At 38.5% G+C, this 27,777-nt stretch overlaps 1 protein-coding gene across 2 annotated transcripts in view; it reads left to right on the top strand.

The window, feature by feature from the left end:
• Positions 1–27,777, top strand: part of prex1 (phosphatidylinositol-3,4,5-trisphosphate-dependent Rac exchange factor 1) — a 125,608-nt gene that overhangs the window by 42,491 nt on the left and 55,340 nt on the right. For both annotated transcript variants that reach the window (XM_077614431.1, XM_077614423.1), the window contains exons 5-10: positions 1,498–1,599; positions 4,364–4,525; positions 9,344–9,477; positions 10,993–11,108; positions 16,534–16,683; positions 23,434–23,581. In XM_077614431.1, coding sequence (XP_077470557.1) covers positions 1,498–1,599; positions 4,364–4,525; positions 9,344–9,477; positions 10,993–11,108; positions 16,534–16,683; positions 23,434–23,581 — 812 coding nt within the window. The remainder of the gene's footprint in view (positions 1–1,497; positions 1,600–4,363; positions 4,526–9,343; positions 9,478–10,992; positions 11,109–16,533; positions 16,684–23,433; positions 23,582–27,777) is intronic.

Below are 27,777 nucleotides of genomic sequence, written 5' to 3'. Positions count from 1 at the left end.
AAGGCATTGTTGTGTTGCCAACTCGAAATCTGATTGGTTAAAGCAACAGTCTTATCGGCGCTTGTTTAAAGCAGCAGAGCCTGCAGAACCGATTGTGAAGGCCTTGAGGCAGATTTCTTACCCTGGCAACAAATAATGGCTGAAATGTGATTGGTTAAATGCTTCAATATGAAAACACACATCTGGAAGCAGTGCAACCAGGGGGAAAAGCAATGAAAGGAAGCTAACAGACAATTTGGAATTATTTAATAAATATTGATGGACAAAATATAATGTATGATTCAGATATTTCATAGGCCAGCAGAGAAGGCCCTGACGGCCCACCACTGGCGTTTATAACATAAGGACGATGAAAATATCAATGCTGACATAAAGGCATTGGAAAATATAAAGTTAAATTCATGGCATCATTGCTTAAAGTGTAAGATTTTGGCAACAACAAAGTGGCCTGGCACGAATTCCTTTCCAAACATAGTAAAACATTTGTCTCCTATTGGCATACTTTGAATCGAGGGTGTGACTGGCGCTGTATAAACATGTAACAATATGTGTATAAAAAAGATATGTGGAAAATGTGGCACTCCCCTGGATTTTCTCCCAACAAGAATGGCTTAAGTGGGGATGTTACACATCCCCTATTGCTGCAAGACCAATCCAAATGAAGAGAGTTCGTACAAAAGTCATTGCAAGAACAGAAAAACAAACAAGTAGGCCAAAAACAAAAATGCATTTAAAGCCATGCGGACATTGGGAGAAAAATAAGAGTCAACCTCAGACCTTGTTTACATTCTCTTGTAATATTTTTTTCAGCATTTTCTTATGCAGTGATGCGGAAGCTTGTTGCATTCACCTTAAAAAAAAAAGAAAAAAAGCCCTGGCCGTTTTTCAATTTAATTTATTTTCTAAGGGTTTTTTTTAATTGATTTTTTTCTTTTTTCTTTTTCAATAAAATTTATTTTCTGGGGTGTTTTTTGAATTATTATTTTTTTTCAAATTAATTAATTTTTCGGGTTGTTTTTTGAATGGATTTTTTTGTCTTTGTTTTTCTAATTAATTTATTTTTGGGGTTGTTTTTTGAATGATTTTTTTTATTCTCCATTTTTCAAATTAATTAATTTTCCTGGGTTGTTTTTTGAATAAATTTTTCTTCTTCTTTCTTTTTCAAATTAATTAATTTTTGGGGTTGTTTTTTTAATTTGGTTTTGTTTTCTGTTTTCCAAATTAATAAATTTTCCTGGGTTGTTTTTTAAAAAAAATTCATCTTTGTTTTTCTAATTAATTTATTTTTAGGGTTGTTTTTTGAAATGATTTTTTTCTTTGTTTTTCTAATTAGTTTATTTTTGGGGTTGTTTTTTGAATTATTATTTTTCTTCTCCGTTTTCCAAACTAATTTTCTCTGTTTTTTTCATTATTATTTTTTCTTCTTTGTATTTCTAATGAATATTCTTTGTATGCTCATTTGCATGTACGTTTATGTGCTTTCGTGTCTTTTCTCAGCACTGTATGCTACTGGGAGGGAAGAAGAGCACAGATATTCCCTTGGAGGGCTATCTTCTCACCCCCATCCAGAGGATCTGCAAGTATCCTCTGCTACTCAAGGTAAAACCAATGGAAACATTTGGCCACGTTTATGGCTCGCGAGCCACGTGTGTCTCTTTATTTGAGTGCATACGCTAACCTGCCAGCTAAACTGTACCTCTAGCACCACTGTGATCACATTTTTTTTACATTAGACTCCCATTTTTGTATTTTAAGTGTTGAAAAGACAAAAACAAACATTTTCATGGCGAACTTTATGGCTCGCGAGCCGTATGTGGCTCTTTTGATGGGTGCATATGGCTCTCCACTAACCTTTAAGCTAAAATGTATCTCTAGCACCAGTGTAATCGTGTTTTGTTTTTTTACATTAGATTCATATTTTAGTACTTAAAGTGTATGTTTGTCCGTCTCCTGATTGGCTGGCCACCGATTCAGGGTGTCCTCAGCCTCTGGCCCAAAGTGAACATAATAAATAAGTAGCCGTCAACATAATAAATAAGTAGCCGTCAACATAATAAATAAGTAGCCGTCAACATAATAAATAAGTAGCCGTCAACATAATAAATAAGTAGCAGCCAACATAGATTAGTTGTCAACATAATAAATAAGTAGTCGTCAACAAAATAAATAAGTAGTCGTCAACAAAATAAATAAGTAGCAGCCATGATAAATAAGTAGCAGTCAACATAATAAATAAGTAGTCGTCAACATAATAAATAAGTTGTCGTCAACATAATAAATAAGTAGCCGTCAACATAATAAATAAGTAGCCGTCAACATAATAAATAAGTAGCCGTCAACATAATAAATAAGTAGCAGCCAACATAATAAATTAGTTGTCAACATAATAAATAAGTAGTCGTCAACAAAATAAATAAGTAGTCGTCAACAAAATAAATAAGTAGCAGTCAACATAATAAATAAGTAGCCGTCAACATAATAAATAAGTAGTCATCAACATAATAAATAAGTAGTCGTCAACATAATAAATAAGTAGTCGTCAACATAATAAATAAGTAGCCGTCAACATAATAAATAAGTAGCCGTCAACATAATAAATAAGTAGTCGTCAACATAATAAATAAGTATCCGTCAACATAATAAATAAGTAGCAGCCAACATAATAGATTAGTTGTCAACATAATAAATAAGTAGTCGTCAACAAAATAAATAAGTAGCAGCCATGATAAATAAGTAGCAGTCAACATAATAAATAAGTAGTCGTCAACATAATAAATAAGTTGTCGTCAACATAATAAATAAGTAGCCGTCAACATAATAAATAAGTAGCCGTCAACATAATAAATAAGTAGCCGTCATCATAATAAATAAGTAGCAGCCAACATAATAAATTAGTTGTCAACATAATAAATAAGTAGTCGTCAACAAAATAAATAAGTAGTCGTCAACAAAATAAATAAGTAGCAGTCAACATAATAAATAAGTAGTCATCAACATAATAAATAAGTAGTCATCAACATAATAAATAAGTAGTCGTCAACATAATAAATAAGTAGTCGTCAACATAATAAATAAGTAGCCGTCAACATAATAAATAAGTAGTCGTCAACATAATAAATAAGTAGCCGTCAACATAATAAAAAAGTAGCCGTCAACATAATAAATAAGTAGCCGTCAACATAATAAATAAGTAGCCGTCAACATAATAAATAAGTAGCCGTCAACATAATAAATAAGTAGCAGTCAACATAATAAATAAGTAGCAGTCAACATAATAAATAAGTAGCAGTCAACATAATAAATAAGTAGCAGTCAACATAATAAATAAGTAGCAGTCAACATAATAAATAAGTAGTCATCAACATAATAAATAAGTAGTCGTCAACATAATAAACAAGTAGTCGTCAACATAATAAACAAGTAGTCGTCAACATAATAAATAAGTAGTCGTCAACATAATAAATAAGTAGTCGTCAACATAATAAATAAGTAGTAGTCAACATAATAAATATGTAGCAGTCAACATAATAAAGTAGTAGTAGCCAGCATGAATACATAAGTAGTCGTCAACATAATAAATAAGTAGTTGTCAACATAATAAATAAGTAGTCGTCAACATAATAAATAAGTAGTCGTCAACATAATAAACAAGTAGCCGTCAACATAATAAATAAGTAGCAGTCAACATAATAAATAAGTAGCAGCAACATAAATAAGTAGCAGTCAACATAAATAAGTAGCAGTCAACATAATAAATTAGTCGTCAACATAATAAATAAGTAGCCGTCAACATAATAAATAAGTAGCCGTCAACATAATAAATAAGTAGCAGTCAACATAATAAATAAGTAGCAGTCAACATAATCAATAAGTAGCAGTCAACATAATAAATGAGTAGCAGCCAACATAATAAATGAGTAGTCGTCAACATAATAAATAAGTAGCAGTCAACATAATAAATAAGTAGCCCTCAACATAATAAACAAGTAGCAGTCAACATAATAAATAAGTAGAAGCCAGCATGAATAAGTGATCACATAAATAAGTAGATACAAAGTGACTAAATTGTTTAGCAGTAAGTCTTGATTAGGTCCGCTTAGGTGCAGTAAATAGTGTGTGTTATGGGGGAAGACTCTAGAATCTAATGCCATTACACTTAGTCATTTATTTCCCCCATGTCCACAAAGTAATATACATTTCCATTTGGTCTTGTCCAACTGTTGCGTGCAAATTTTTGGACACGATTTTTCATATTTCGGAGCCCTCTCCTATGGTCCCACGCTTTCCAAGTCTCCACACGGTTTTGTGAAGAATGGTAAATACGAGGTGGTCTAAGTCACCTCTTGCTCCTCTCGCATCTCAGGAGTTACTGAAGAGGACCCCGAAAAAGCACACGGACTACCCCGCCGTGGAGGAGGCTCTGCAGGCCATGAAGGCCGTCTGCTCCAACATCAACGAGACCAAGCGGCAGATGGAAAAACTGGAAGCCTTGGAACAGCTGCAGTCTCATATTGAAGGCTGGGAGGTGAGAACAAGCGCAAAGAGGGAAAGCGTGTAAATTGGAATCAGGTTTGGGGGAAATATCTGGCACGGGCAGGGGGCTGCAAATAGAGAACATTCCCTTGCTACGCTTTCCCTCACATATTTCCATTTTTCACTCACTTGGACTCACCTCGCATGCAAAAATAACCCATCGGGGACATCCCTAAAATGTAAACGTACCCTGACAAACTCCTCCCCATTCGTTATCAATCGTACCAGATCGGCAATGGGTTCCGAATGGGCCGAGTAGATAACCTAGAGGGTGACGTAACCCTCTTCCTTACCACGACCGAGGAGCTCGTACTCGAATGTAAACGCCCTCGGTCTTCATTGTCTCAATACAGAATAGTTTGTGCTCCCGAAAGGAAGCGGGGAAAACTACGCTGGGTTCAGACCACATAAATTGATCAATACTTTCGTTCATTTGTTTTTGCCATCTTCATGTTCTTATCTGGGTAGTAAACAACAGGCACTTAGATTGAACAGTAGCTCGATAGGTGTCTGCAATAATTACCGTATTTTCTCGCATATACGCTGTTTTTGTTGCTAAAAAAATGATGACTGAATCGAGGGTACAGCTTATATGCGCACAAATTAGACTTGACATGCACAAAAGTCCATAACGCAAGACAATGCGGCCGATACGGTCATTTATTTCGAAATAGAGAAAAGATAAACAGATAAAACGCTTAACAAAATTTATTTGGACAGCTATGAATGAAATTCAAGAAAAAAATAAACCGAATCTTGCATAAAACGTGAAAAAACGACCTGTGCCTGCCATTGCTCGCTCAGGGCGCCGCCATCTTACTGTAGTTTACTGGTGCAAACTAGACCGCTACGAAGACACTTCCTGGTTGTACAGATCACGTGACTTCCTTTTTGAATTTGTCTACGTGCAGGCAAAATCCTTTCGGAAATCCAGAAATCAATCATTATGATTTATACAGTGTCTCAGAAATACCACATGCGATGATTTTTCTTAAGATTTTCCCTTCAAAGTAACATTTGTACTCCCTATTAAAACCATGAATATGGAGGTGAAAATTGAGAATCAGGGAGTGTCTTATACGAGAGAAATTGTAAAATTCAACGATTTTTAAGGCAATTTTAAGGGTACGGCCTATACGCGGAAGCGGCTAATATGCGAGAAAATACGGTACTTAAGATTCCGGTCAGTGGAGCAACGTTGTACTTTGAGAATATGTATTCATTCATTTTCTGAACCACTTATCCTCACAAGGCTCACAGGGGGTGCTGTAGCCTATCCTAGCTGACTTCAGGCACCGGGCAGGGGACACCCTGAATTAGTGGCTAGCCAATTGCAGGGCACAAGGAGACAAACAACCATTCACGCCCACACTCATGTCTAGGGGCAATTTAGAGTGTCCAATCAGCCTATCATGCATGTTTTTGGGATGTGGGAGGAACCCGAAGTACCCGTAGAAAACCCATGCAAGCCCGGGGAGAACATGCTAACTCCGCATTGTGAGGACTGACCGATAAAATACGCTAGTTTTAATGACTAATATGACAATTAATTTTTCATTCATTTATTTTCTAAACCGCTTATCCTCACAAGGGTCCCGGGGGTGCTCGAGCCTATCCTCGCTAACTACGGGCACCAGGTGGGCGACACCCTCAATCGATGGCCAGCCAATCGCAGGGCACACGGAGACACAACCAATCGCACTCATCTAAAGACTGTTTAGCGTACAATTAGCCTAGAGTGCATGTTTTTGGGATGTGGGAGGAAACCGAAGTACTCGGTGAAAACCCATGCAAGCCCGGGGAGAACACGCAAACTCCACACTGGTGGACCGACCTGGATTTGAACCCAGGACCCCAGAACTGCGAGGCCGACGCGCTAACCACTTTACCGCCGGGCCGCCCCTGAGAATATTTAACATAGCAAAATACTAGACCGTGTTCAGTGTCCGGCAAATTGCTGGAAACGCGTGATTACATGATTGAGGCCCACCCGTGTTGGAGGAAACTTTTCATCCCGATTGGAACGAGGGAGGAAAAACGTAATACCTGTAATAAAAAATAATAAAAAAATTAAAAAAAACACCCACAATATTATCCTTTTGACCCCACGTACATGTCAACACTATTCCCCAACGTGGTATATATATTTTTGTCCATGCTAAAGAAGGGAATTGCCATCATGGGCAATTTCCTAGAGGGGCACGGATGAGGCTCGGGAACTGAATGAAGGCCCCGCTGCATTTTTCACGCCTCTCTCACCCACCACAACAGAGGCCTTGTTTTAGGGGGCTCCACGGGGACAATCCAGCGACACAGGGTGCCAAGGGGGATGCCAACGGGCATTCTGCCCAATCACAAGAGACCTAGGATGCTGAGATCTAGTCCTACCAGCAAAGGGGAGCCTTTTTTTTTCCAGGGGACCTTTTGGAGGGAAGACAAGCAAAAAAAACAAAAACCAGAAGGATGGACCATGTGAGTGGGCCTCACTGCTGCATCCCACTGTTTGCTCGCCAGAACCAATCCACCATCTCCAATTTCCCCTCCGCAAAAATGTCAACATTTGACCACGGTCGTAGTTCACCAGAAACAACGGAAAAGCAAGAAATTGCTCTTTAAATAGGGTATGTTAACATCAACTGTAGGCCTCATAAAATTCTAACTGGTTTCCTGAATGGTAGTTTTGGGTTCCAGATTGTATACAAAAACTTCTAAATCACGATTACCTCACTGATATTGCACGCGGGTGCTTTTGTGGTGCTCAAGACGAAATGAGGGATAAAATTACAACTCGGTGCCGCTATGATTACACTGTAAGGGTGTCAGAGTCCGTTTGGTTGGCGGGCCACGTTGGTGCCCACCGGATCTCATGTGAGCCGGATCCGTTTATTTTTGGCCCAAAGAGTTGACTTACTTGCTGTCACTCTAAAAACATGTATGCTAGGCTGATTGGATACTTTAAATTGGCCCCTAGCTGTTGGGTTAGTTGGAGTTTTGGTTGCTTTTGTTTACTTTTCGCCTCATGTCCCTCTGGAATTCCCTTCCTCTTGTAACCAGCTGCGTGGACTTTGTAATCAACCCTCGTCTGTCTATTTAAACCCCGTGCGTTTGTTAGTCTTTGTCGGATCGTCTGCTTTGTTTGTACCATGCCAAATTGCCGTGCAATGCTCCCTGTTCCATGTTCCTCCTTTCCCTGTGTCTTCCCGTCAGGTTTGATTTTGTGATTAGATGAGATTAAATGAGATGAGATGAGATGAGATGAGATGAGATGAGATGAGATGAGATGAGATGAGATGAGATGACATTAGATTAGATTAGATGAGATGAGATGAGATGAGATGAGATGAGATGAGATGAGATGAGATGAGATGAGATGAGATGAGATGAGATGAGATGAGATGAGATGAGATTAGATTAGATTAGATAACTTTATTCATCCAGTATTCGGGAAATTTCATTGTCACAGTAGCAAGAGGGTGAGAATACAGACACAGAAAAATGCATTTTTGACATAAATAAATAGGTGATAAATAAATTAATAAATATATAGATAAATAAAATATATATACTATACATATATATATATATATATATATATATATATATATATATATATTATACATATACACATAAATATACATACATATACATATACACATAAATATACATACATATACTTATACACATAAATATACATACATATACACATAAATATACATACATATACATACACATAGATGTATACATACGGTTGGTCTTAACATTCAGCCAATTAGATTTCTAAGTCCTTGTTATTTTCTAAAGATTCCTGCCTTAAGTATTTAAGTTTTGTTAGAGCACTCCATTCCAAGTCCTTGACTGCTTCCCTGCATTTGGGTCCTACACTACGTCGCACCCGAGACGTAACGCGCTACGATTGATTGGTTGCCCATCTCCTCGTGCCGTGCGATTGGCCGGCCACCGATTCAGGGTGTCCCCCGCCTCTGGCCTGAAGTCAGCTGGGATAGGCTCCGGCACCCCACGCGACCCTAGTGAGGATGAAGCAGTGCAAAAAATGAATGAATGAATGACCCTCTGTCATGAAAACATCCCCTCGAGACTCAATAATGGACACTCGAGCACGGGCGTAGCTGGTTGAGGGGGGTTTCCACGCTGTCGTAACATGAAAAGACCACAGTTTGGTCCTAATCTGATGGATGCATGCGAGTGTCGAGGTTGGCGTCGGAATATGGGCGTGTTTAGTTCTAGATGATTAAGAGTGGAAAGAGCCGTTTTACAATGAGGAACGACAACTGACACACTTTCAATTTCAGATTTATTTATTTATTTTTTTATATTATGACTTGACTTTTAGCAATTCGCCTCTACAGAAGATGAATACGTCAATCAAGCGGCATAGGTTTTTTAAAATGCAATTTATAGCATCTGAATGAAACAAATCTAGATTACTGAAGCGTTTGCAGTGTGACATTCCCTTCGTCATTTTTTTAAATGAACTGGTGCTTTTATGCTATTTTGTGCATTTTTAGGTGCAAGATTATCCCCCTCCCGCTAAATGGGATTTACGTTCCCCATAGGAAAATATAAAGCAAGGTTAACCCCATCCACTGTGATGTTTAGTAGCTTCCGTAACAGCTGGGGCCAGATGATAACATTTACACTAAGTATAAGTTGGAATCTCAAATTTAGGGATTTTGTGTGGATGACTTCCCGGGCAGGAAAAAAAATGCCCTGTGTTTTTGAATGAGTCAATTGAAAAGTAACAATTAGTTTAAATAAAATTGACTTTTACTCTTTTTTTTGTTTTGTTTAGGGGACAAACTTGACGGACATCTGCACAGAGTTGCTGCTACACGGGAATCTCCTCAAGATCTCTGCTGGAAATATTCAAGAGCGGGTCTTTTTCCTATTTGATAATCTTTTGGTCTACTGTAAGAGGAAGTCCAGGTGAGTCATGGTGCTTGGGGAAAACGACATATTGGAAAAAAAAAACTAAACAAAATGAGGTTTTCTTGGTGTTTCTCTCCCCGAAACTCCCTCTTTGTAATGTCTCTACGAGCACTGGGCGGAGCGTGGTATTTTTTTCAGTGTTTTTTTTCCCCGTTTGTCAGTGCGAATGGCGGAGCTTGTTCGCTAATACGAGAGGAGTATATACTACTTCTCGTTGGTGCGTTATTCTATTGTGAGGACATTTGTGTGCATCATTTTGGGAATATTTTGAAGCTCTGAAAAATTCTCGTCCAGATGGGTCAACAACTTCACGTTTGCGGCTGTGAATAAAGCGCGACCTTCGATTGCACAACAAAAGGCATCATCACTTTAGGCAATGAAAATAATAATAAGAAAAAAACATTGGCAACCACGAAAAAAAACCAAGAGAAAAATGTTATGAAAAAAGGAAACAAAATAATGAATAAAAAACAGAGGGAAAAGAAATGGAAAATCCCTAAAGAAAATAAGAGTAACAAAAAAGGAAGCCAAAATATGTTAATTATGAACCAGAACATAAGCAACAACAAAAAATTATTGCGTGAGTACATTCATCGTCCTTATAATATGGGGTCTCTCTAACTAACACAGTCAGACATGTAAGGGTGCTAAGCCGAGGGCAAACCCCCTTTTTGGGAGGTTATCTTCGGGTGGCATCAAAAGGAAAAAAACATGCGCTAGTTAGCTGTTGGCAGTTTTTTTTGAAACGCTAAAACCTTCAAATATTTTCTAACTCAAACAACCCTAGATAGGTTGCATCTGAAAGTCAGGGTGGAGGCGGGGCCAATAGAGCCAACGGGAGAAGAAAGGTATCAAATTTTAAAACAAAATTAGAATTAAGTTTAGTGTAAAGTTAGATTAAACTTATTTTTGAGTGTCTGCATCGTAATCCAAGTTCATTTAAATTTGTTTATGTTCTGTTACAAGCGTGTTGCCATGGAAAAAGTCCCGCCCCCTTCTGTCCCTCTATCTCCCCTCTGCGAAATCTGTCTAATTTTAGTACTTTTAAACACATTTTAGTACTATTAAACTAAAAAAAATAATTAGAACAAATAAAAATGTTTTTCCAGTATCCTGTTTTGAGTGTTTTTTGGATTGGATTGGATAACTTTATTCATCCCGTATTTGGGAAATTTCATTGTGGCAGTAGCAAGAGGGTGATTAGACAGAACAACAAAGCAAAAACACAAAGTACAAAGCAAATCCAAGTAAATGGGATCATTAAGAATCACCAAATCAAATCATTAAGACAGAGGGTCAGAGGTTTGGAACGAATTAATTAGTTTTTTTATTCATTTCTATGGGAAACGTTCATTTGAGTGACGAGTAAATCAACATACGAGCTCAGTCCCGGAACGAATTAAGCTTGTATCTCGAGGTACCACTGTAGCCAAGTGTTGCAGATGCTGTTTAACTGTTGCTGGCGGATGTTTTCCATGCTGAGTGTAACCGCACAATTTTCTCCTTTCCTAGGGTTTCTGGGAAAAAGTCCACCAAGAGGACCAAGTCTATGAGCGGTCCTCTCTACGTGTTCAGGGGCAGAATCAACACGGAGGTGATGGAGGTGGAAAACGTGGAAGATGGAACAGGTTCGTGTTTTCTTAGCACTCTCAGATTGGGTGTAAAAACGTTATTTTGGTGGAACCCGAATATTTCTTTCCGAGTGAGTGGTTTGTTAAATCTTGTTGGGGGTCGGTTCGCGAACCACGTGAGTGAGAACTAGATCTCATGTGGGCCGAACCAGTTTATTTTTGGTCCAAAAAGTTAACTTATATGCCGTCAATGGCTCTGAAAGATGAACGTCAACAGCCCAAACCTTGGCCAACGCTCCCCTTATAAATGATTGCCATTCCCCTTATTAAGCGATAAAAAAAACTGAGAATTGCAACGCGGCACATAGTTACTCACATAGGGCTCAATCAAAAGTCTAAATATTTTCTCCAAAGTGGACGGGGTGCCCAATCAGTATACACTAAATTCAAGGGTGCTCGGACGTTTTGTCGAAAGACGTTTGGTCCCCGGACGTTTGGTAGAACGGACGTTTGGTCGACCGGACGTTTGGTCGCCGGGTTCGCTCGCTGTCAAATTATGACAGAGTTTACTGTTGATATTTTGATATTTAGATATTAAACTCACTCTTTCTCTCTCATGATTATAATTTTGAGAGCTGGTTTCAACAGTAACAACCCGGCGACCAAACGTCCGTTCTACCAAACGTCCGTTCTACCAAACGTCCGTTCTACCAAACGTCCGTTCTACCAAACGTCCGTTCTACCAAACGTCCGGTCAACCAAACGTCCGGTCAACCAAACGTCCGTTCTACCAAACGTCCGTTCTACCAAACATCCGTTCTACCAAACGTCCGGTCGACCAAACGTCCAGTCGACCAAACGTCCGTTCTACCAAACGTCCGTTCTACCAAACGTCCGGTCAACCAAACGTCCGGTCAACCAAACGTCCGGTCAACCAAACGTCCGTTCTACCAAACGTCCGTTCTACCAAACATCCGTTCTACCAAACGTCCGGTCGACCAAACGTCCAGTCGACCAAACGTCCGGTCGACCAAACGTCCAGTCGACCAAACGTCCGTTCTACCAAACGTCCGTTCTACCAAACGTCCGGTCAACCAAACGTCCGGTCAACCAAACGTCCGGTCAACCAAACGTCCGGTCAACCAAACGTCCGTTCTACCAAACGTCCGTTCTACCAAACATCCGTTCTACCAAACGTCCGGTCGACCAAACGTCCAGTCGACCAAACGTCCGTTCTACCAAACGTCCGTTCTACCAAACGTCCGTTCTACCAAACGTCCGTTCTACCAAACGTCCGTTCTACCAAACGTCCGTTCGACCAAACGTCCGTTATACCAAACGTCCGTTCGACCAAACGTCCGTTATACCAAACGTCCGGTCGACCAAACGTCCGGTCGACCAAACGTCCGGTCGACCAAACGTCCGGTCGACCAAACGTCCGGTCGACCAAACGTCCGGTCGACCAAACGTCCGGTCGACCAAACGTCCGGTCGACCAAACGTCCGGTCGACCAAACGTCCGGTCGACCAAACGTGCGTTCTACCAAACGTCCGGTCGACCAAACATCCGGGGACCAAATGTCTTTCGACGAAATGTCCGGTCACGAAATTCAAGATTCTGTAGATGTTGCTGTATGATGCTGGCAGTAAGTACATTGCTTGCTGATGCGCTATATTTATATAGTGAAAAGGTGGACGGGTGAAAAGGGTGTGTGTGCGTGTACGCATATCATGCTTAAAGAATGACAATTTTATCAGTCGACGATTCTAAAGAAAAAACTAAACAAAGCAACATTCAACATTAGCATACTGTATCCTTTCATAGAAACAAACTTCCTGCATCAGTAAATGTGCTTTCTTCCCCTTTTTGTTTCGTATTACGAAATTTTGAATTTCCCCTTTAGATTTAATCTCATTCAGAATAAAACATTTTTTATTATTATTCTTGCGATGAACGGGGAAACTGCCTCTCATCTTGCGTTGTATGTTTCAATAGTCGTACCGAGATGATGCTGTCATGCTATACATTTACCGTATTTTCTCGCATACACGCCGTCCGTATTTGTCGCTCGCTCAAGAAAACTGATGACTAAACCAAGGGTACGGCTTATATGCGCACAAATGAGACTTGACATGCACGAAACTGCAAGGTACCAAAGATGAAACGCTATAACGCAAAACAATGCGGCCGATACGGTCATTAATTTCAAAATAGAGAAAAGATAAACGGATGAAATGCAAAACAAAATTGATTTTGACGTCTATGAATGAAATTCAAGAAAAAAATAAACCATATCTTGCATAAAACGTGAAAAAAACTAATTTACTTGTGCCCGCCATTGCTCGCTCAGGGTGCCGCCATCTTACCTAGGGATGACAAACTAGACCGCTACGGACACACTTCCTGGTTGTACTGCTCACATGACTCCCTTTTTTAATTATTCTATGTGCAATTGGATTGGATTGGATTGGATAACTTTATTCATCCCGTAATCGGGAAATTTCATTGTGACAGTAGCAAGAAAAGGCATAGTTATAAATTAGACAGTACAGTCGCAAAGGCCGCACAACGACAAAGCAAAAGCACCAAGTACAAAGTCAATGGGATCATTAAGAATCACCAAATCAAATCATTAAGACAGAAAAGCAGCAAAAACACAAAACGAGCAAGAGTGGACGGAGCTACCGCCACCGGCTGCCACTTGAACGGCGCCATCTTGGTTGCAGTAGCAAAAACGGATAGACTCAAAAAGACGTAAAGTTTGACAAAAACTGGAACCACACACAATCAACAATCTTTAGGAATGTGCAATCCAGCAGACTTTCCTTTTGAGTCATAAAGTATCTCAGAAATACCACGTGCAATGATTTTTATATTCACACTTTGCACTCTATTAAAACCATGAACATGGAGGTGAAAATTGTGAATCAGAGGGCGGCTTATACGCGAGAAATTGTGAAATTCAACCATTTTAAGGCTTTTAAGGGTACAGCTTATACGTGGGGGTGCTTAATATGCGAGAAAACAGGGTAAGTCATTGTGAAAAAATGTTTTTTTGCTATGCTGATCTCAGGAAGCTAAAAAAAAATAGAAGTTTGCAAAAAACTGTACAAAAGTCAGGCTGGCTAGCTTTGTCAACATTTTTTTATTGAAGAGAATTTTAGCTGAGGGTTTGGGTGGGGTGCCGTTGTTGGAGTTTCAGTTTCATAAAGTACACGAGCTCTTGTGGAAAACCATCTATTTGATGTCAAATAACTCTGTTAAAGGTGCGGCTGCAAGTTTGCAATGCAAAAGGAAATCACCTCAACCTCCGAGAAACTTGCTTTTTGTTTACTACCGAATGCCAACGCCTCATCTGCGGTTCTGGATGTGGTTCGGTATCAGCGTTTTACAGCCGACACTGCCGCGTTTGTGTTTGCGATGGTGTAGAAACACCGTCTTCCTCCCTATCACGTGCTTCCTCTTTCTGGGTTTTTTTTGTTTTGTTTTCTACACTGCCAGAAAATGTGGCAATCGCACCACCACAAAGACGGAGACATAAAAAAAACAGAACTGGCTAAAAGTGTTTAGACTATTGGTGAAATCTCGAACGGCTTGGAACGGAATTTTGCACGAATCAGGGTTGAATGTGTTACAGATAAGTTCAGAGTTGATTAAGACAAGGTCGTGTTTTCTTTTTTTTTTAAGCTTTGAAAGCTAGCTTAGTTTTCACTTTTCAGGTAAAGGTTAAATGTTTCCCCAAGGGCTTCTAAAGCTGACCAGATGTCAGTCTTTCATTGATTGGTGCAGAAGTAAAAACAGCAGCAGGGTAAAATGTACGTAGCCAAAACGACCTTAGCCTCTTCGAAGACTCCCAGCGGAGATTCAAATATCACAAGTATTCCTGTAACCTTTGACCTTCAAGGTAAAGTAACCCTGGACCAGAAGCTATTCATTATTTAGGAGCTTCTCACCTGCAGCACAGAGGAAGATTCAATTAGGAGAGGTTAGATTTTTGTTGAGTCTGACAGAAGATGGAAGGCCGTTTGTAATTTTCTCTTTGGTGTCGTTTGTCGGTTGAGATAATGCTTTATTCTCTTTTTTTTTTACGATAGCAATCCAAAAACCCAAAAGACCATGTACTTACCGTATTTTCACGACTATAAGGCGCACATAAAAGTCTTAAATTTGCTCCAAAATAGACAGTGCGCCTTATAATCCAGTGCGCTTTATATATGGACCAATACTAAAATTGTTATCACGATAAAATAAAATAAATCAGTCGATACGGTACACCATCTCTCACAACTATGGCAAGCAGCCCCCGACTCTACTATTTTCCCCGTAGAAAAAGTACTGTGCAGTGACTGCTGGGTTATATAGTTCTTTTGTCAATACACCCAATGGATTGTGGCCTGTATACATCGACATCAACACAGCTTTACGAAGCATGGAAAGCAGCGTTGTAATAGTTACGCTAGCTACTAGCTAGCTACTATTTGCGAATAGATTGTGGCTGCCTGGACGAACGTATAAAACTCGGCATTTTCGATGACTCATTTGGACACTCGTTCAATTTGGACACAGAAAATGAGGACTTTGTGGGTGATGATGACGTGAGTACATTGTAAAATGGCTAAATAAAGTACAACCGAACTCAGTTTTGCTTCCGTTGCCTTTTGAAAGACGTGTTTTTAGCGTGTATGTTTAAGCTGGTGTATGTTTTGCCATGCCTGGCTGCGTCTATAAAAACGGTGCGTCCTTTGTATGTGTAAAATACAGAAATAGCACTTGTTATTGAAACTGCGGCTAAAAATACGATGCGCCGTATAGTCGTGAAAATACGGTACGTAACTTTGGGTACGGAATTTAGCATGAAATTAGGAAAATTAAGAAATTTTTATGTGGGTATAGAAAGTCATTTGAAAACATTTTGTCAAAATGAAGATCATTTAAAATGTTTACAACAATTGAATAATACTTCTATGCTGTTATGGATATAATTATTTTTCATTCATTCATCTCACAAGGGCCGTGGGGGGTGCTGGAGCCTATCCCAGCTAACAACGGACACCCTGAATCGGTGGCCAGCCAATCGCAGGGCTCGATTAGACAGACAACCAATCACAGCTAAGGGCGATTTAGAGTATTCAACCAGCTAGCTTAGCATGCATCTTTTTAGGATGTGGGAGGAAACTGGAGTACCCGTAGAAAACCCATGCAAGCCCGGGGAGAACATGAAAACTCTGTATTGTGAGGACTGACTGGGGCCTCGAACCCACGACCCCAAGAACTGTGAGGCCGACGCGCTAACCACTCGGTCGCCTAAATATAATTATGATTCATAAATGAATCTTTACATATTCAGTGATTAGTTCTCTCCTCTTTAAAAAAAAATCATAATCCAAGAAAACTTATTCTCTTCTGTAATTTTGTTTTTTTAATTACTCACATTCGTCTGTCAACAATTTATTTAAATACATGTTTTTTTCTTTTTTTACAGCCGATTATCACAGCAACAATTACACAGTAACCAATGGCTGGAAGATCCACAACACGGCAAAAAACAAGTGGTTTGTCTGCATGGCCAAAACAGCGGAGGATAAACAGAAATGGCTGGACGCCATTTTGAGGGAGCGAGAGCAGAGAGAGAGTGAGTACATTTTTAAATGCTCGTATGTATTAAGATGTGATAGACAGTTTTTGCATGATTTGAATGAGCCAAATAACATGCTTTTTCTCCCCAATATATTATTATAATCATTTCTTTTCGATAGACTGCCATTATTTTCTGCATAAAAATTGAATTTGGTGAAAAAAAGGGGGTCGTCTTATATTCAGGCCAATATGGTAATAAACATAGTGTCCTGCATTGGTGTGCGTCCTGGAACAAAACCTTAAATGACAATATTAAGTTATTATATGACAATATTAGGTTATTACATGACAATATTAGGTTATTATATGACTATTAGGTTATTATATGACAATATTAGGTTATTATATGACAATATTAGGTTATTATATGACAATATTAGGTTATTATATGACAATATTAGGTTATTATATGACAATATTAGGTTATTATATGACAATATTAGGTTATTATATGACAATATTAGGTTATTATATGACAATATTAGGTTATTATATGACAATATTAGGTTATTATATGACAATATTAGGTTATTATATGACAATTTTAGGTTATTATATGACAATTGTAGGTTATTATATGACAATATTAGGTTATTGTGACAATATTAGGTTATTATGAGAATATTAGGTTATTATGACAATATTAGGTTATTATATGACAATGTTAGGTTATTATATGACAATGTTAGGTTATTATATGACAATATTAGGTTATTATATGACAATATTAGGTTATTATATGACAATTTTAGGTTATTATATGACAATTTTAGGTTATTATATGGCAACTTTAGGTGGCGCCATGTTTAGTTTTGGCTGAAATATGTGGTTGTTATGGCATATGACAAGATACAGTAGTTGAGAATGAATCGGCTATTTTGCTATCGTTGCGTTAATCAAACATGGTTTACAATTCTGGAAACTGTTTTTCTTTTTAGTTTGATTGGCTGCCAAGATGTGAGCTCAGCTTGTGATTTTTGTGGTTAGCCTCAGCGATTACGGAATTTTTCGCAATAGAAATAGCACTCGCCAAAAGATGAGCAATGAAGAGAGGAAAAACATTATTGCCTTGCGTTAAATCTAATTTGCTTTTGGTGGAGAATTTCAAGTATTTGATCCGAGACAAAAAAAAACAAACGATACAACATAGAAATAACAATAAACTGGAGATTATTAACCGGCTAGGTTGGTGTCAGTTAATTTAACAGATTGAACCATTATTCAGATAACCATAACCCAACTTGACCTTGAAAACCTTAATCCAAATCACTATTAAATCCATTAAAATCATCATCTTCAGCAGAAAAATTAATTTAGCGCTTCGTTGTTCCACTTGGTATGTCCTGAAAAAAATCCAAAAACAAAAACCGAAGTCTCAGACTTGGAAAAAAGTGTGATTTATACTCCAGGAAATACGCCAATAATGAAACAGAAGCTGATTTGAGTTTTGCCATGTAACTCAATCCCCCTTTATCACCTCAAATTGTGTTTCCCCCCACTTTTTGCCTTAAAAATGCTTGCCACCTGTCGAGCCAGCCATCTGTCTTCATTAATGTTATGTTTATGACACTCTCGGAAGGGCTTTAACAAGTTTTACTTTGTGACATTAAAGGCCAGCTGATCGCAAAGATAACTAACATTGTTGATCGTTTGGACGCAATTCGATTAGAATGCGGAAGTACTTAACCGATCGACTCTCGGAAGCTGGTAAATTTGCCTTTGGTCATCCGGGAATATGTTAAATAATAGCCAAGGGCGGATTTGAACAACGTCAGATGTGAACACCCGCCAGTGTGCGGCGGTGGCTCGGGGTGTCGAGTGACGAGCCGAAGGAAAGTGACCCGAGGCCAACAGATGTCTGATCAGTCGCAAACGCCTCATTTCCACTCATGCTTCCTTTTTGAATGGAATTGAATGCTTTTATTGTCATTATATAAGTAGAAGGACATTTTAAAGCTGGGGTGTCAGACTCGGGTTGGTTCGCGGGCCGCGTTAACGTCAACTCGATTTCATGTGGGCCGGACCATTTTAGATATAATATTTAGATTTGTTTTATTTTTATAAATGGATTAAAAATGGATTAAAAGCCCTGAATATTCAGGTTTTTTATAGATCTAAAACAATGTTTATTTTAGCTTTTTTTAAATATATTTTTAGATTTTACAAAATGATTTTTGAGCTAAAAACACAGAAAAAATGGATTAAAAAATGACAATTATTGATTTAAAAGGGGGAAAATCAGGAAATGTAATATACAGACACTCCTCAACTTACGAACGCAATTGGTTCCGAGCGATTGTTCATAAGTTGAATTTGTTTGTAAGTTGATTTAGTGCTATATTTTGTATTATAATTTATGTTTAAGGCCTATATAAGTATATTGAAGGTTTATATAAGTGCATTTGTATGTTTAAGGCTTGTATAAGTAACACGCATTGGTTTGTACTGAAATTTTTTTTTTTTTAATAAAATGGAGAGAATATGTACAGTACTGTAGAGAGAGAGAGATTTATGTATTAGAAACTGGCCAAAAGAAGCGACCTAATGACAATTGCACAGTTTTCTTCTTTTTTTCATCATAAATGATGCAGTAGCACTGTATGGCATCATTCAATTGATTTGCAAACTTTGTGCAACGTTCAATATTTGGGTCCTGCTGCTCGATCTTTCTGTTTATAAATGGTACTGAATGTGCAACGCTCACCACTCACGCGCATCAAGCTTCGTTATTATTGCCACTCGTTTCAAATGAAATGGCTTGCCTCTTCCTTGCAACTCCCTCAATAGAAGCCTTTAGCTTTTTACCAACCATATTCAATATTGGATGCATGAGATATTTAATGATACAAATGAAAAAGGTTCTTTGCACACTGGAGATACATTCACGCACTTCCGCATTGCAACGAAGAAGAAGGTAGATGCTGGGTGAGCTGAGCTCTCACAGCGCCAGGCGTCGGTATTAGCGGCGGAAAGAAGTACTACTCCGAAAAAGACGCGAAATACAAAATTGGACTTGCGAACATTTTTGGACTTAAACGCAATTTGCAGACATGTTCGTATGTACCGTTGTTCGTAAGTTGAATGTTCGTAAGTAGGGGAGCGTCTGTACATCTATACTCTTCATTTTACTTTGATCCTAAAACAGAAAGTCGGCACTCATGATTTACTTTCTTGGGCCGCACAAAATGATGCGGCGGGCCAGATTTGGCCCCCGGGCCGCCACTTTGACACTGGTGATATAGATGAATAAATAATCAATTAATAAGTAGTCAACAACATAAATATGTAGTGTACGAAACCAACAACAAACATTTATTCATTCATTCATTTTCTGAACCGCTTTATTCTCACTAGGGTCGGGGGGGAGCCTATCCCAGCTGACGGGGGGGATCCCGAATTGGTGGCCAGCCAATGGCAGGGTACAACGAGAGAAACAACCAATCAGAGCTAACCGCGATAATCGAGGGATTACTGTATACACTTTTTGATAATTTTACTTGTGTGCTTTTATTTCTGTATAGGCCCGAAAACGGGTACCATATTTTCACGACTATAAAGCGCATCGTATTTTTAGTCGCAGTGTCAGTAACGAGTGCTATTTCTGTATTTTAAACACACAAAGGACGCACCGTTTTTATAGACGCAGCCAGGCATGGCAAAACATACAGCAGCTTAAACATGCACGCTACACCCACACGCTAAAAGCACGTTTTTAAAAAGGCAACGGAAGCAAAACTGAGTTCGGTTGTACTTTATTTAGCCAGTTTACAATGTACTCGCGTCATAATTTCATTTTTGTGACTTGGTCGCAAATCAAAAGTGACGGTGAGCCGTGAAAAAAGCCATACGGTCGCTTGGCATACGCCTCACGTAGCCATAATCTCATGTTGCAGTTCGATATTCATCCATATAACATATTATATATCTATATATCTATATATCTATCTATATATATCTATATCTATATATCTATATATATCTATATATCTATATATCTATATATCTATATATCTATATATATATATATATCTATATATCTATATATCTATATATCTATATATCTATATATCTATATATATATATATATATATATATATATATATATATATATATATATATATATATATATATATATATATATATATCTATATATATCTATATATATATATATAGTTCGCAGTCTAGCTTTGAATGCTCTGTTGACACCAACATCTAGCGGCGGATTTCTTTTGTAAATCCAGTCGGAATGACGGCGAGCACCAAATTAGTGTGCTCACCGTCATACTGTGTGTATTGACAAAAGAACTATATATCCCAGCAGTCACTGCGCAGTACTTTTTCGACGGGGAAAATAGTAGAGTCGGGGGCTGCTTGCCGTAGTTGAGAGCTGTAGAGGATGGTGTACCCTATCGACTGATTTATTTTATTTTATTGTGATAACAATTTCAGTATTGGTCCATATATAAAGCGCACTGGGTTATAAGGCGCCCTGTCTATTTTGGAGAAAATTCAAGACGTTTATGTGCGCCTTATAGTCGTAAAAATATGGTATTGTGTTAGTTATAATGGGGGTGATCCTACTTTGCGTTTTTTTCGTTTATCGCGGCCATGGCTGGTCTACATTAGCCGCGATATTCAAGGGATTACTGTACTTAAGTGACCTTAACGCCGAGTGACACAAGGAGCCAACGAGAGTGATTCAAGCTATTTTCTGCTGCGACTGCGTATCTTTTATCGGGGCGTCATGAATAAAAAAAATGTCCTATCAGTGATGTTTGACTTGTGTAGACAGAATTCTAAAAAGAGAACACGTTTCTATATTTTTCCCGCCTTCAGAAAAGGAAGCGGTTCAATATATGCATATGACGTCAGCAATGTCAATTGTCCATTTCAGTAAATGTCATCTGCCGCAATCAAGGGACGACGGGACGAAAATGGCTCGTTATTTGGACTAAGCAAATGTGTCTGCTTCTGCTTGTTATGGCGTTGCTTTCATTTGTTGCGGGACGTCACTTTCTTTAGCAAATCCCAGTCCACCGGTATGTTAACAGCCTTCTTAGATAATGCGATTAGGTCATGTTAGGAAGTGAAAGATGACAAGAAGCAAGCGGCTCAAGACAAAGTGTGGCAGCTGGACAAGAAGCCGAGAGGTCCCGGGACTAGAAAGACACTCATTTGTTGTTCAATAACCCCCATTGTTGATGTCCACTTCAGCTGCTGTCACATGTAACAGAGCCCAGCGTCCATTATCAAAGAGCAGTTGAAGCACTCACGACTAAATGGGCAAACTGACTTACTATTGTTTCATCTATTTTTATACTCATTCTTTTTTCCTCTCATTTCAAATCACTACCCTTTCTAATGCCGTTCAATGAAATCTGTAACTGTTATGGGAGTATAAGGCACAGTAGTGGTGGTAGAAGTAGTAGTAATGGGGATTGTGTTATACATCCACTAAACGGAGCTGTGGTCATAGGAGGTTGTGTTATCCAACCACTAGAATCAACTGTAGTAGTAGTAGTAGTAGCAGCAGTAGTAGCAGCAGTAGTAGTAGCAGTAGTAGCAGCAGTAGTAGTAGTAGTAGCAGTAGTAGCAGCAGTAGTAGTAGCAGTAGCAGTAGCAGCAGCAGTAGTAGTAGTAGTAGCAGTAGCAGCAGTAGTAGTAGTGGGTTGTGTTAAAGATCCAATAGAATTTGCTGTAGTACTAGTAGTAGTACTAGTAGTAGTACTAGTAGTACTAGTAGCAGTAGTGGGTTGTGTTACAGGTCCAATAGAATTTACTGTAGTAGTAGCAGTAGTAGTAGTGGGTTGTGTTAAAGATCCAATAGAATTTGCTGTAGTAGTACTAGTAGCAGTAGTAGTAGTGGGTTGTGTAAAAGATCCAATAGAATTTGCTGTAGTAGTAGTAGTAGTGGGTTGTGTTACAGACCCATGTGATGGAGCTGTAGTAGAAGTAGTAGTAGAAGTAGTAGAAGTAGTAGTAGAAGTAGTAGTAGTAGAAGTAGTGGTAGTAGAAGTAGTGGTAGAAGTAGTAGTAGGGTTTGTTTTATACACTTACTAGATGGAGCTGTAATGGTTGGAGTAGTGGGTTGTGTTACAGACCCATGTGATGGAGCTGTAGTAGTAGAAGTAGTAGTAGAAGTAGTAGTAGAAGTAGAAGTAGTAGTAGAAATAGTAGTAGAAGTAGTAGTAGAAGTAGAAGTAGTAGTAGAAGTAGTAGTAGAAGTAGTAGTAGTAGTAGGGTTTGTTTTATACACCTACTAGATGGAGCTGTAATGGTTGGAGTAGTGGGTTGTGTTATATATCCACTTGATAAGGCTGGAGTAGTTGTAGGGGTTTTTGTTATGCACCTAGTAGAGCTGTAGTAGTAGTAGTAGTAATTGTGGTTTGTCTTGTCTTGTCTTGATCCACGTGATGAAGCTGTTGTAGTAGTAGTAGTAGTAGTGTTGGTGGTGGTGGTAGTAGTATTAAAGGTGGGTTGTATTATAGATCCATGTGATGTCTTTTGTTGATTTGGGCCTTTTGAAGGTTCCTTGTTAACTCATTGGTTGCCATTGACGGCAGGAGGTGAAAGTGCAGTAGCGCACGCACTCACACAACTCACTTACGGCGCCCACGTTGAACAAATAAAAGCTATACGTACAGTCTGAATGAGCTACAAAGAGCTCGTCAGGCAGAAAGAACAAATCCGAGGGCCGTAGATTTGACCGCCACGCTCTAATACAGGATTATTTTGTTCGAACCAGGTCTCAAACTCGGAATGGAGCGCGACGCCTACGTGATGATCGCGGAGAAAGGCGAGAAACTCTACCACATGATGATGACCAAGAGCCGACACCTGATCAAGGACAGACGCAGAAAACTTAGCATTGTGCCCAAGTGCTTCATGGGAAAGTGAGTACCAGAATTCCGCTTTGTCTCTCTTTACCTTCCTCCTCTGGATCCTCCATTTTGGCTCTTCTCTCCCAAGCCTTTCCTTTCATCTAAAGCCAAATCCTGAGACTAAATCGTCCCGAAAAGCGAGGCCAATCTGACGTCAGGGATAATCACCGCTACCAACAATCGGGAGACCTCAAATTGAGGCCATTCTCTTTCGTGTGTCTGTACCACAAATAAACAATAAGGGGCTTTTTATAGAAATATAATTATGAGCTAAATTCTCTGGGAAATCCCCAATGACATTCAGTTGGGACATCAAAATAAGAAAAAAATATTTAAAAAATATGGACAGAATTGTCGTAGTATGATAAGATAAAGCCTAAAATAAAATGTCATTTCAATATTTTTTACTCTGAATAATGCAACTCTAAACTATTAAATTTACCGTATTTTCTCGCATATACACCGTATTTTTGGCTCCAAAAATTCGACTCGACATGCACGAAACTGCAAGGTGACAAAGACGAAACGCCATGACGCCATAACGCCATAACGCCATGACGCCATAACGCCATGACGCCATAACGCAAGAAAATGCGGCCGATACGGTCATTTATTTCAAAATAGAGAAAAAGATAAACAGATAAAACGCTAAACAGAATTTATTTTGACGTCTATGAATGAAATTCAAGAAAAAAATAAACCGTATCTTGCATAAAATGCGTAAAAACTCACTTGTGCCTACCATTGCTCGCTCAGGGCGCCGCCATCTTACCTAGGGATGACAAACTAAACTGCTACGTACACACTTCCTGGTTGTACTGCTCACATGACTTCCTTTTTTAATTTGTCTACGTGCATACAACACGCTCTCAGAATTTGCAATCCAGCAGACAATCCTTTTGATTCATAAAGTATCTCCAAAATACCACGTGCGATGATTTTTCTCTAGATTTTCCCTTCAAAGTAACACATTTGTACTCCCTATTAAAACCATGAATATTGAGGTGAAAATTGTGAATCAGGGGGCGGCTTATACGCGAGAAATTGTACAATTCAACCATTTTAAGGCAATTTTAAGGCTATGGCTCATACGCGAAGGCGGCTAATATGCAAGAAAAATAGGGTACGCAAATTCTAAACGGACTTTGCTGTGACGAGTGCTTACTTTTCCACACACTTGTTATTTGCACAATTGCATTTACTGAGCATTCACTCCACAATATCCTTTTAAAATTCGACAAGTCTACCCTCAGTCTTTACCACTTCCTCCTTTTTTCCAAATTCTTCCTTCGTAAACAAGTTTCATCTTGGGTGAACGAAAAAAAAATACACTTTTTTGTAATAACACGCATTTTAGAGTATAAAATAATAGCTTGACCTATTTGAAGTATTGGCTAAACATAACTAAGTGAAAAATACATTGGAACCACTGATGGCCCTCCAATTTGTTGATTTTGAACCTATTTTTTTGGTTTAATAGTTGTAAAAATACTTTCATCAAGCTTTATTTTCATTCCCAGCCTGGACAAAAGAGTTTATTTTCTGAAGAAACCAAGAAGATTGTGTTATTTTTGGGATTTGTGAACCCTTCCATAGCAAAACAACATGTCAACCTCCAACATGACTTAAAGAACAAGAGTACAAAAACATAATTAAACCAGTTGGAACCAAATAAAAGAGAAATAAACGGCCACGAAGCTCCACGGGCAAAGTCTGCCCTTTAACTGATTATGGCATCCTTCTGTTCGTTCCCATCAAAGCGTCACTATTTTAAAATCATGAGTCATAATTGTCATGTTTTGCTCATCCAATCCTCTCGCATGTCTTTGCTTCGTGGTGACAAAGCGGAATGTTACAGACCGTATTTTCTCGCATATACGTCGTATTTGTGGCAAAAAAATGATGACCGAATGGAGGGTGCGGCTTATATGCGCATAAATTTGACTTGACATGCATGAAACTGCATGGCGACAAAGAGGAAACGCCATAACGCAAGGCAAATTTATTTTGACGTCTATGAATGAAATGCAAGAAGGAAAAAACATATGTTGCATAAAACGTGCCTGCCATTGCTCGCCATCTTAGCCAGGGATGACAAACTAGACCGCTACGGACACACTACCATGCCGTGAAAAAGACTTTAGAGCACAGGTGTCAAAGTGGTGGCCCGGGGGCCAAATCTGGCCCGCTGCATCATTTTGTGTGGCCCGGGAAAGTAAATCATGAGTGCTGACTTTCTGTTTTAGGATCAAATTAAAATGAAGAGTATAGATGTATATTAAATTTCCTGATTTTCCCCCTTTTAAATCAATAATTGTAATTTTTTAATCCATTTTTTCTGTGTTTTTAGTTCAAAAATCATTTTGTACAATTAAAAATATATTTTAAAAAAGCTAAAATAAACATTGTTTTAGATGTATAAAAAACTGAATATTCCGAGTCTCGGGTTGGTTCGCAGGCCGCTTTAACGTTAACTTGATTTCACGCGGGCCAGTCCATTTTAGATATAATATTTAGATTTTTTTAAATAAATGGATTAAAAGAACTGGATTAAAAGCCCTGAATATTCAGTTTTTTATAGCTCCAAAACAATGTTTATTTTCTTAGTAAGAGAAAATCTCTTTTAATCATTATGTGCCATATTAAAGTGGAAAACAGAAAATATTTTAATATATTTTTAGATTTTACAAAATGAATTTTGAACTAAAAACACAACAAAATTGATTAAAAAAATGACAATTATTGATTCAAAAATCAGGAAATTTAATATACATCTATACTCTTTAGATATAATATTTAGATTTTTTTTTGTTTTATAAATGGATTAAAAGAACTGGATTAAAATCCCTGACTATTCAGTTTTTATAGATCTAAAACAATGTTTATTTTAGCTTTTTTATATATATTTTTAGATTTTACAAAATGATTTTTGAACTAAAAACAGAAAAAAATGAATACAAAATGACAATTATTGATTTAAAAGGAGGAAAATCAGGAAATATAATATACATCTATACTCCATTTTAATTTCATCCTAAAACAGAAAGTCGGTACTCATCATTTTCTTTCCCGGGCCACACAAAATGATGCGGCGGGCCAGATTTGGCCCCCGGGCCACCACTTTGACACCTGTGCTTTAGAGAATAAACTTTCTTACACACGAGTGCATTAGATTTTCAGTAGCAATCATTTATTTCAATGAAAACTCTTTTTTTACCATCCAGAAGCGTCGTTAGCTTCCAAAGTCCACAGCCTTGTAAAAACAGTGTAAACTGAAGCAATAATATTTTTCACACCCCAAAAATGTCAGTGTCAAATAAACAATAGTATTGAATTCCGCTCACGCGAATCACTTCAAGAATGTTTATTATTTTAACACTTGGAATCTATTGAGGATACACACTATAGAAAATTGATAAATGGCTACATTTCCTTGCTGGAGCTAATTTGCTGCCTTAGAGTGTCACATAAATAGACCACATACATGCGTATGTCCTACCATGCCATTATCCTTGTCGTCCATCATCCACTTGCGGTGGGGGGAGGTTCTCTCTCTTTGGGGTACACACATGTGAAGACGCACTATTACTCATGGTGATCATTTATTTAACCAAAATCAATCTTGTATATAATCCACTCTCGGAGTGCCCTGTCAATGTCGATGAAGGCGTTGTTGTGTGGCTAAAAGTGAGTGCAGACGATCCAAGACATGGACGGAAATCAGCTCTCTACGTCTCTGATTGGTCACTGGTTTAGTTCTACTGTATTCTCTTGTTACCGGACGTTTCGTCGAAAGACGTTTGGTCCCCGGACTTTTCGTCGAAAGACATTTGGTCCCCGGACGTTTCGTCGAAAGACGTTTGGTCCCCGGACGTTTGGTCGACCGGACGTTTGGTAGAACGAACGTTTGGTAGAACAGACGTTTGGTAGAACGAACGTTTGGTAGAAAGAACGTTTGGTAGAACGAACGTTTGGTAGAACAGACGTTTGGTAGAACAGACGTTTGGTAGAACAGACGTTTGGTAGAATGGTCGTTTGGTCGCCAGGTCCGCTCGCTGTCAAATTTTGACAGAGAGTTTGCTGTTGATATTTTGATTTTAGATATTTAGATATTAAACTCACTCTTTCTCTCTCATGATTATAATTTTGAGAGCTGGTATCAACAGTAACAACCCGGTGACCAAACGTCCGTTCTACCAAACGTCCGT

The sequence above is a fragment of the Stigmatopora argus genome, chromosome 1, assembly GCF_051989625.1.
Source record: "Stigmatopora argus isolate UIUO_Sarg chromosome 1, RoL_Sarg_1.0, whole genome shotgun sequence".
Taxonomy (NCBI): Eukaryota; Metazoa; Chordata; class Actinopteri; order Syngnathiformes; family Syngnathidae; genus Stigmatopora; species Stigmatopora argus.
Note: the sequence above shows the minus strand (reverse complement) of the source record. Positions and strands in the feature narration are given on the sequence as shown.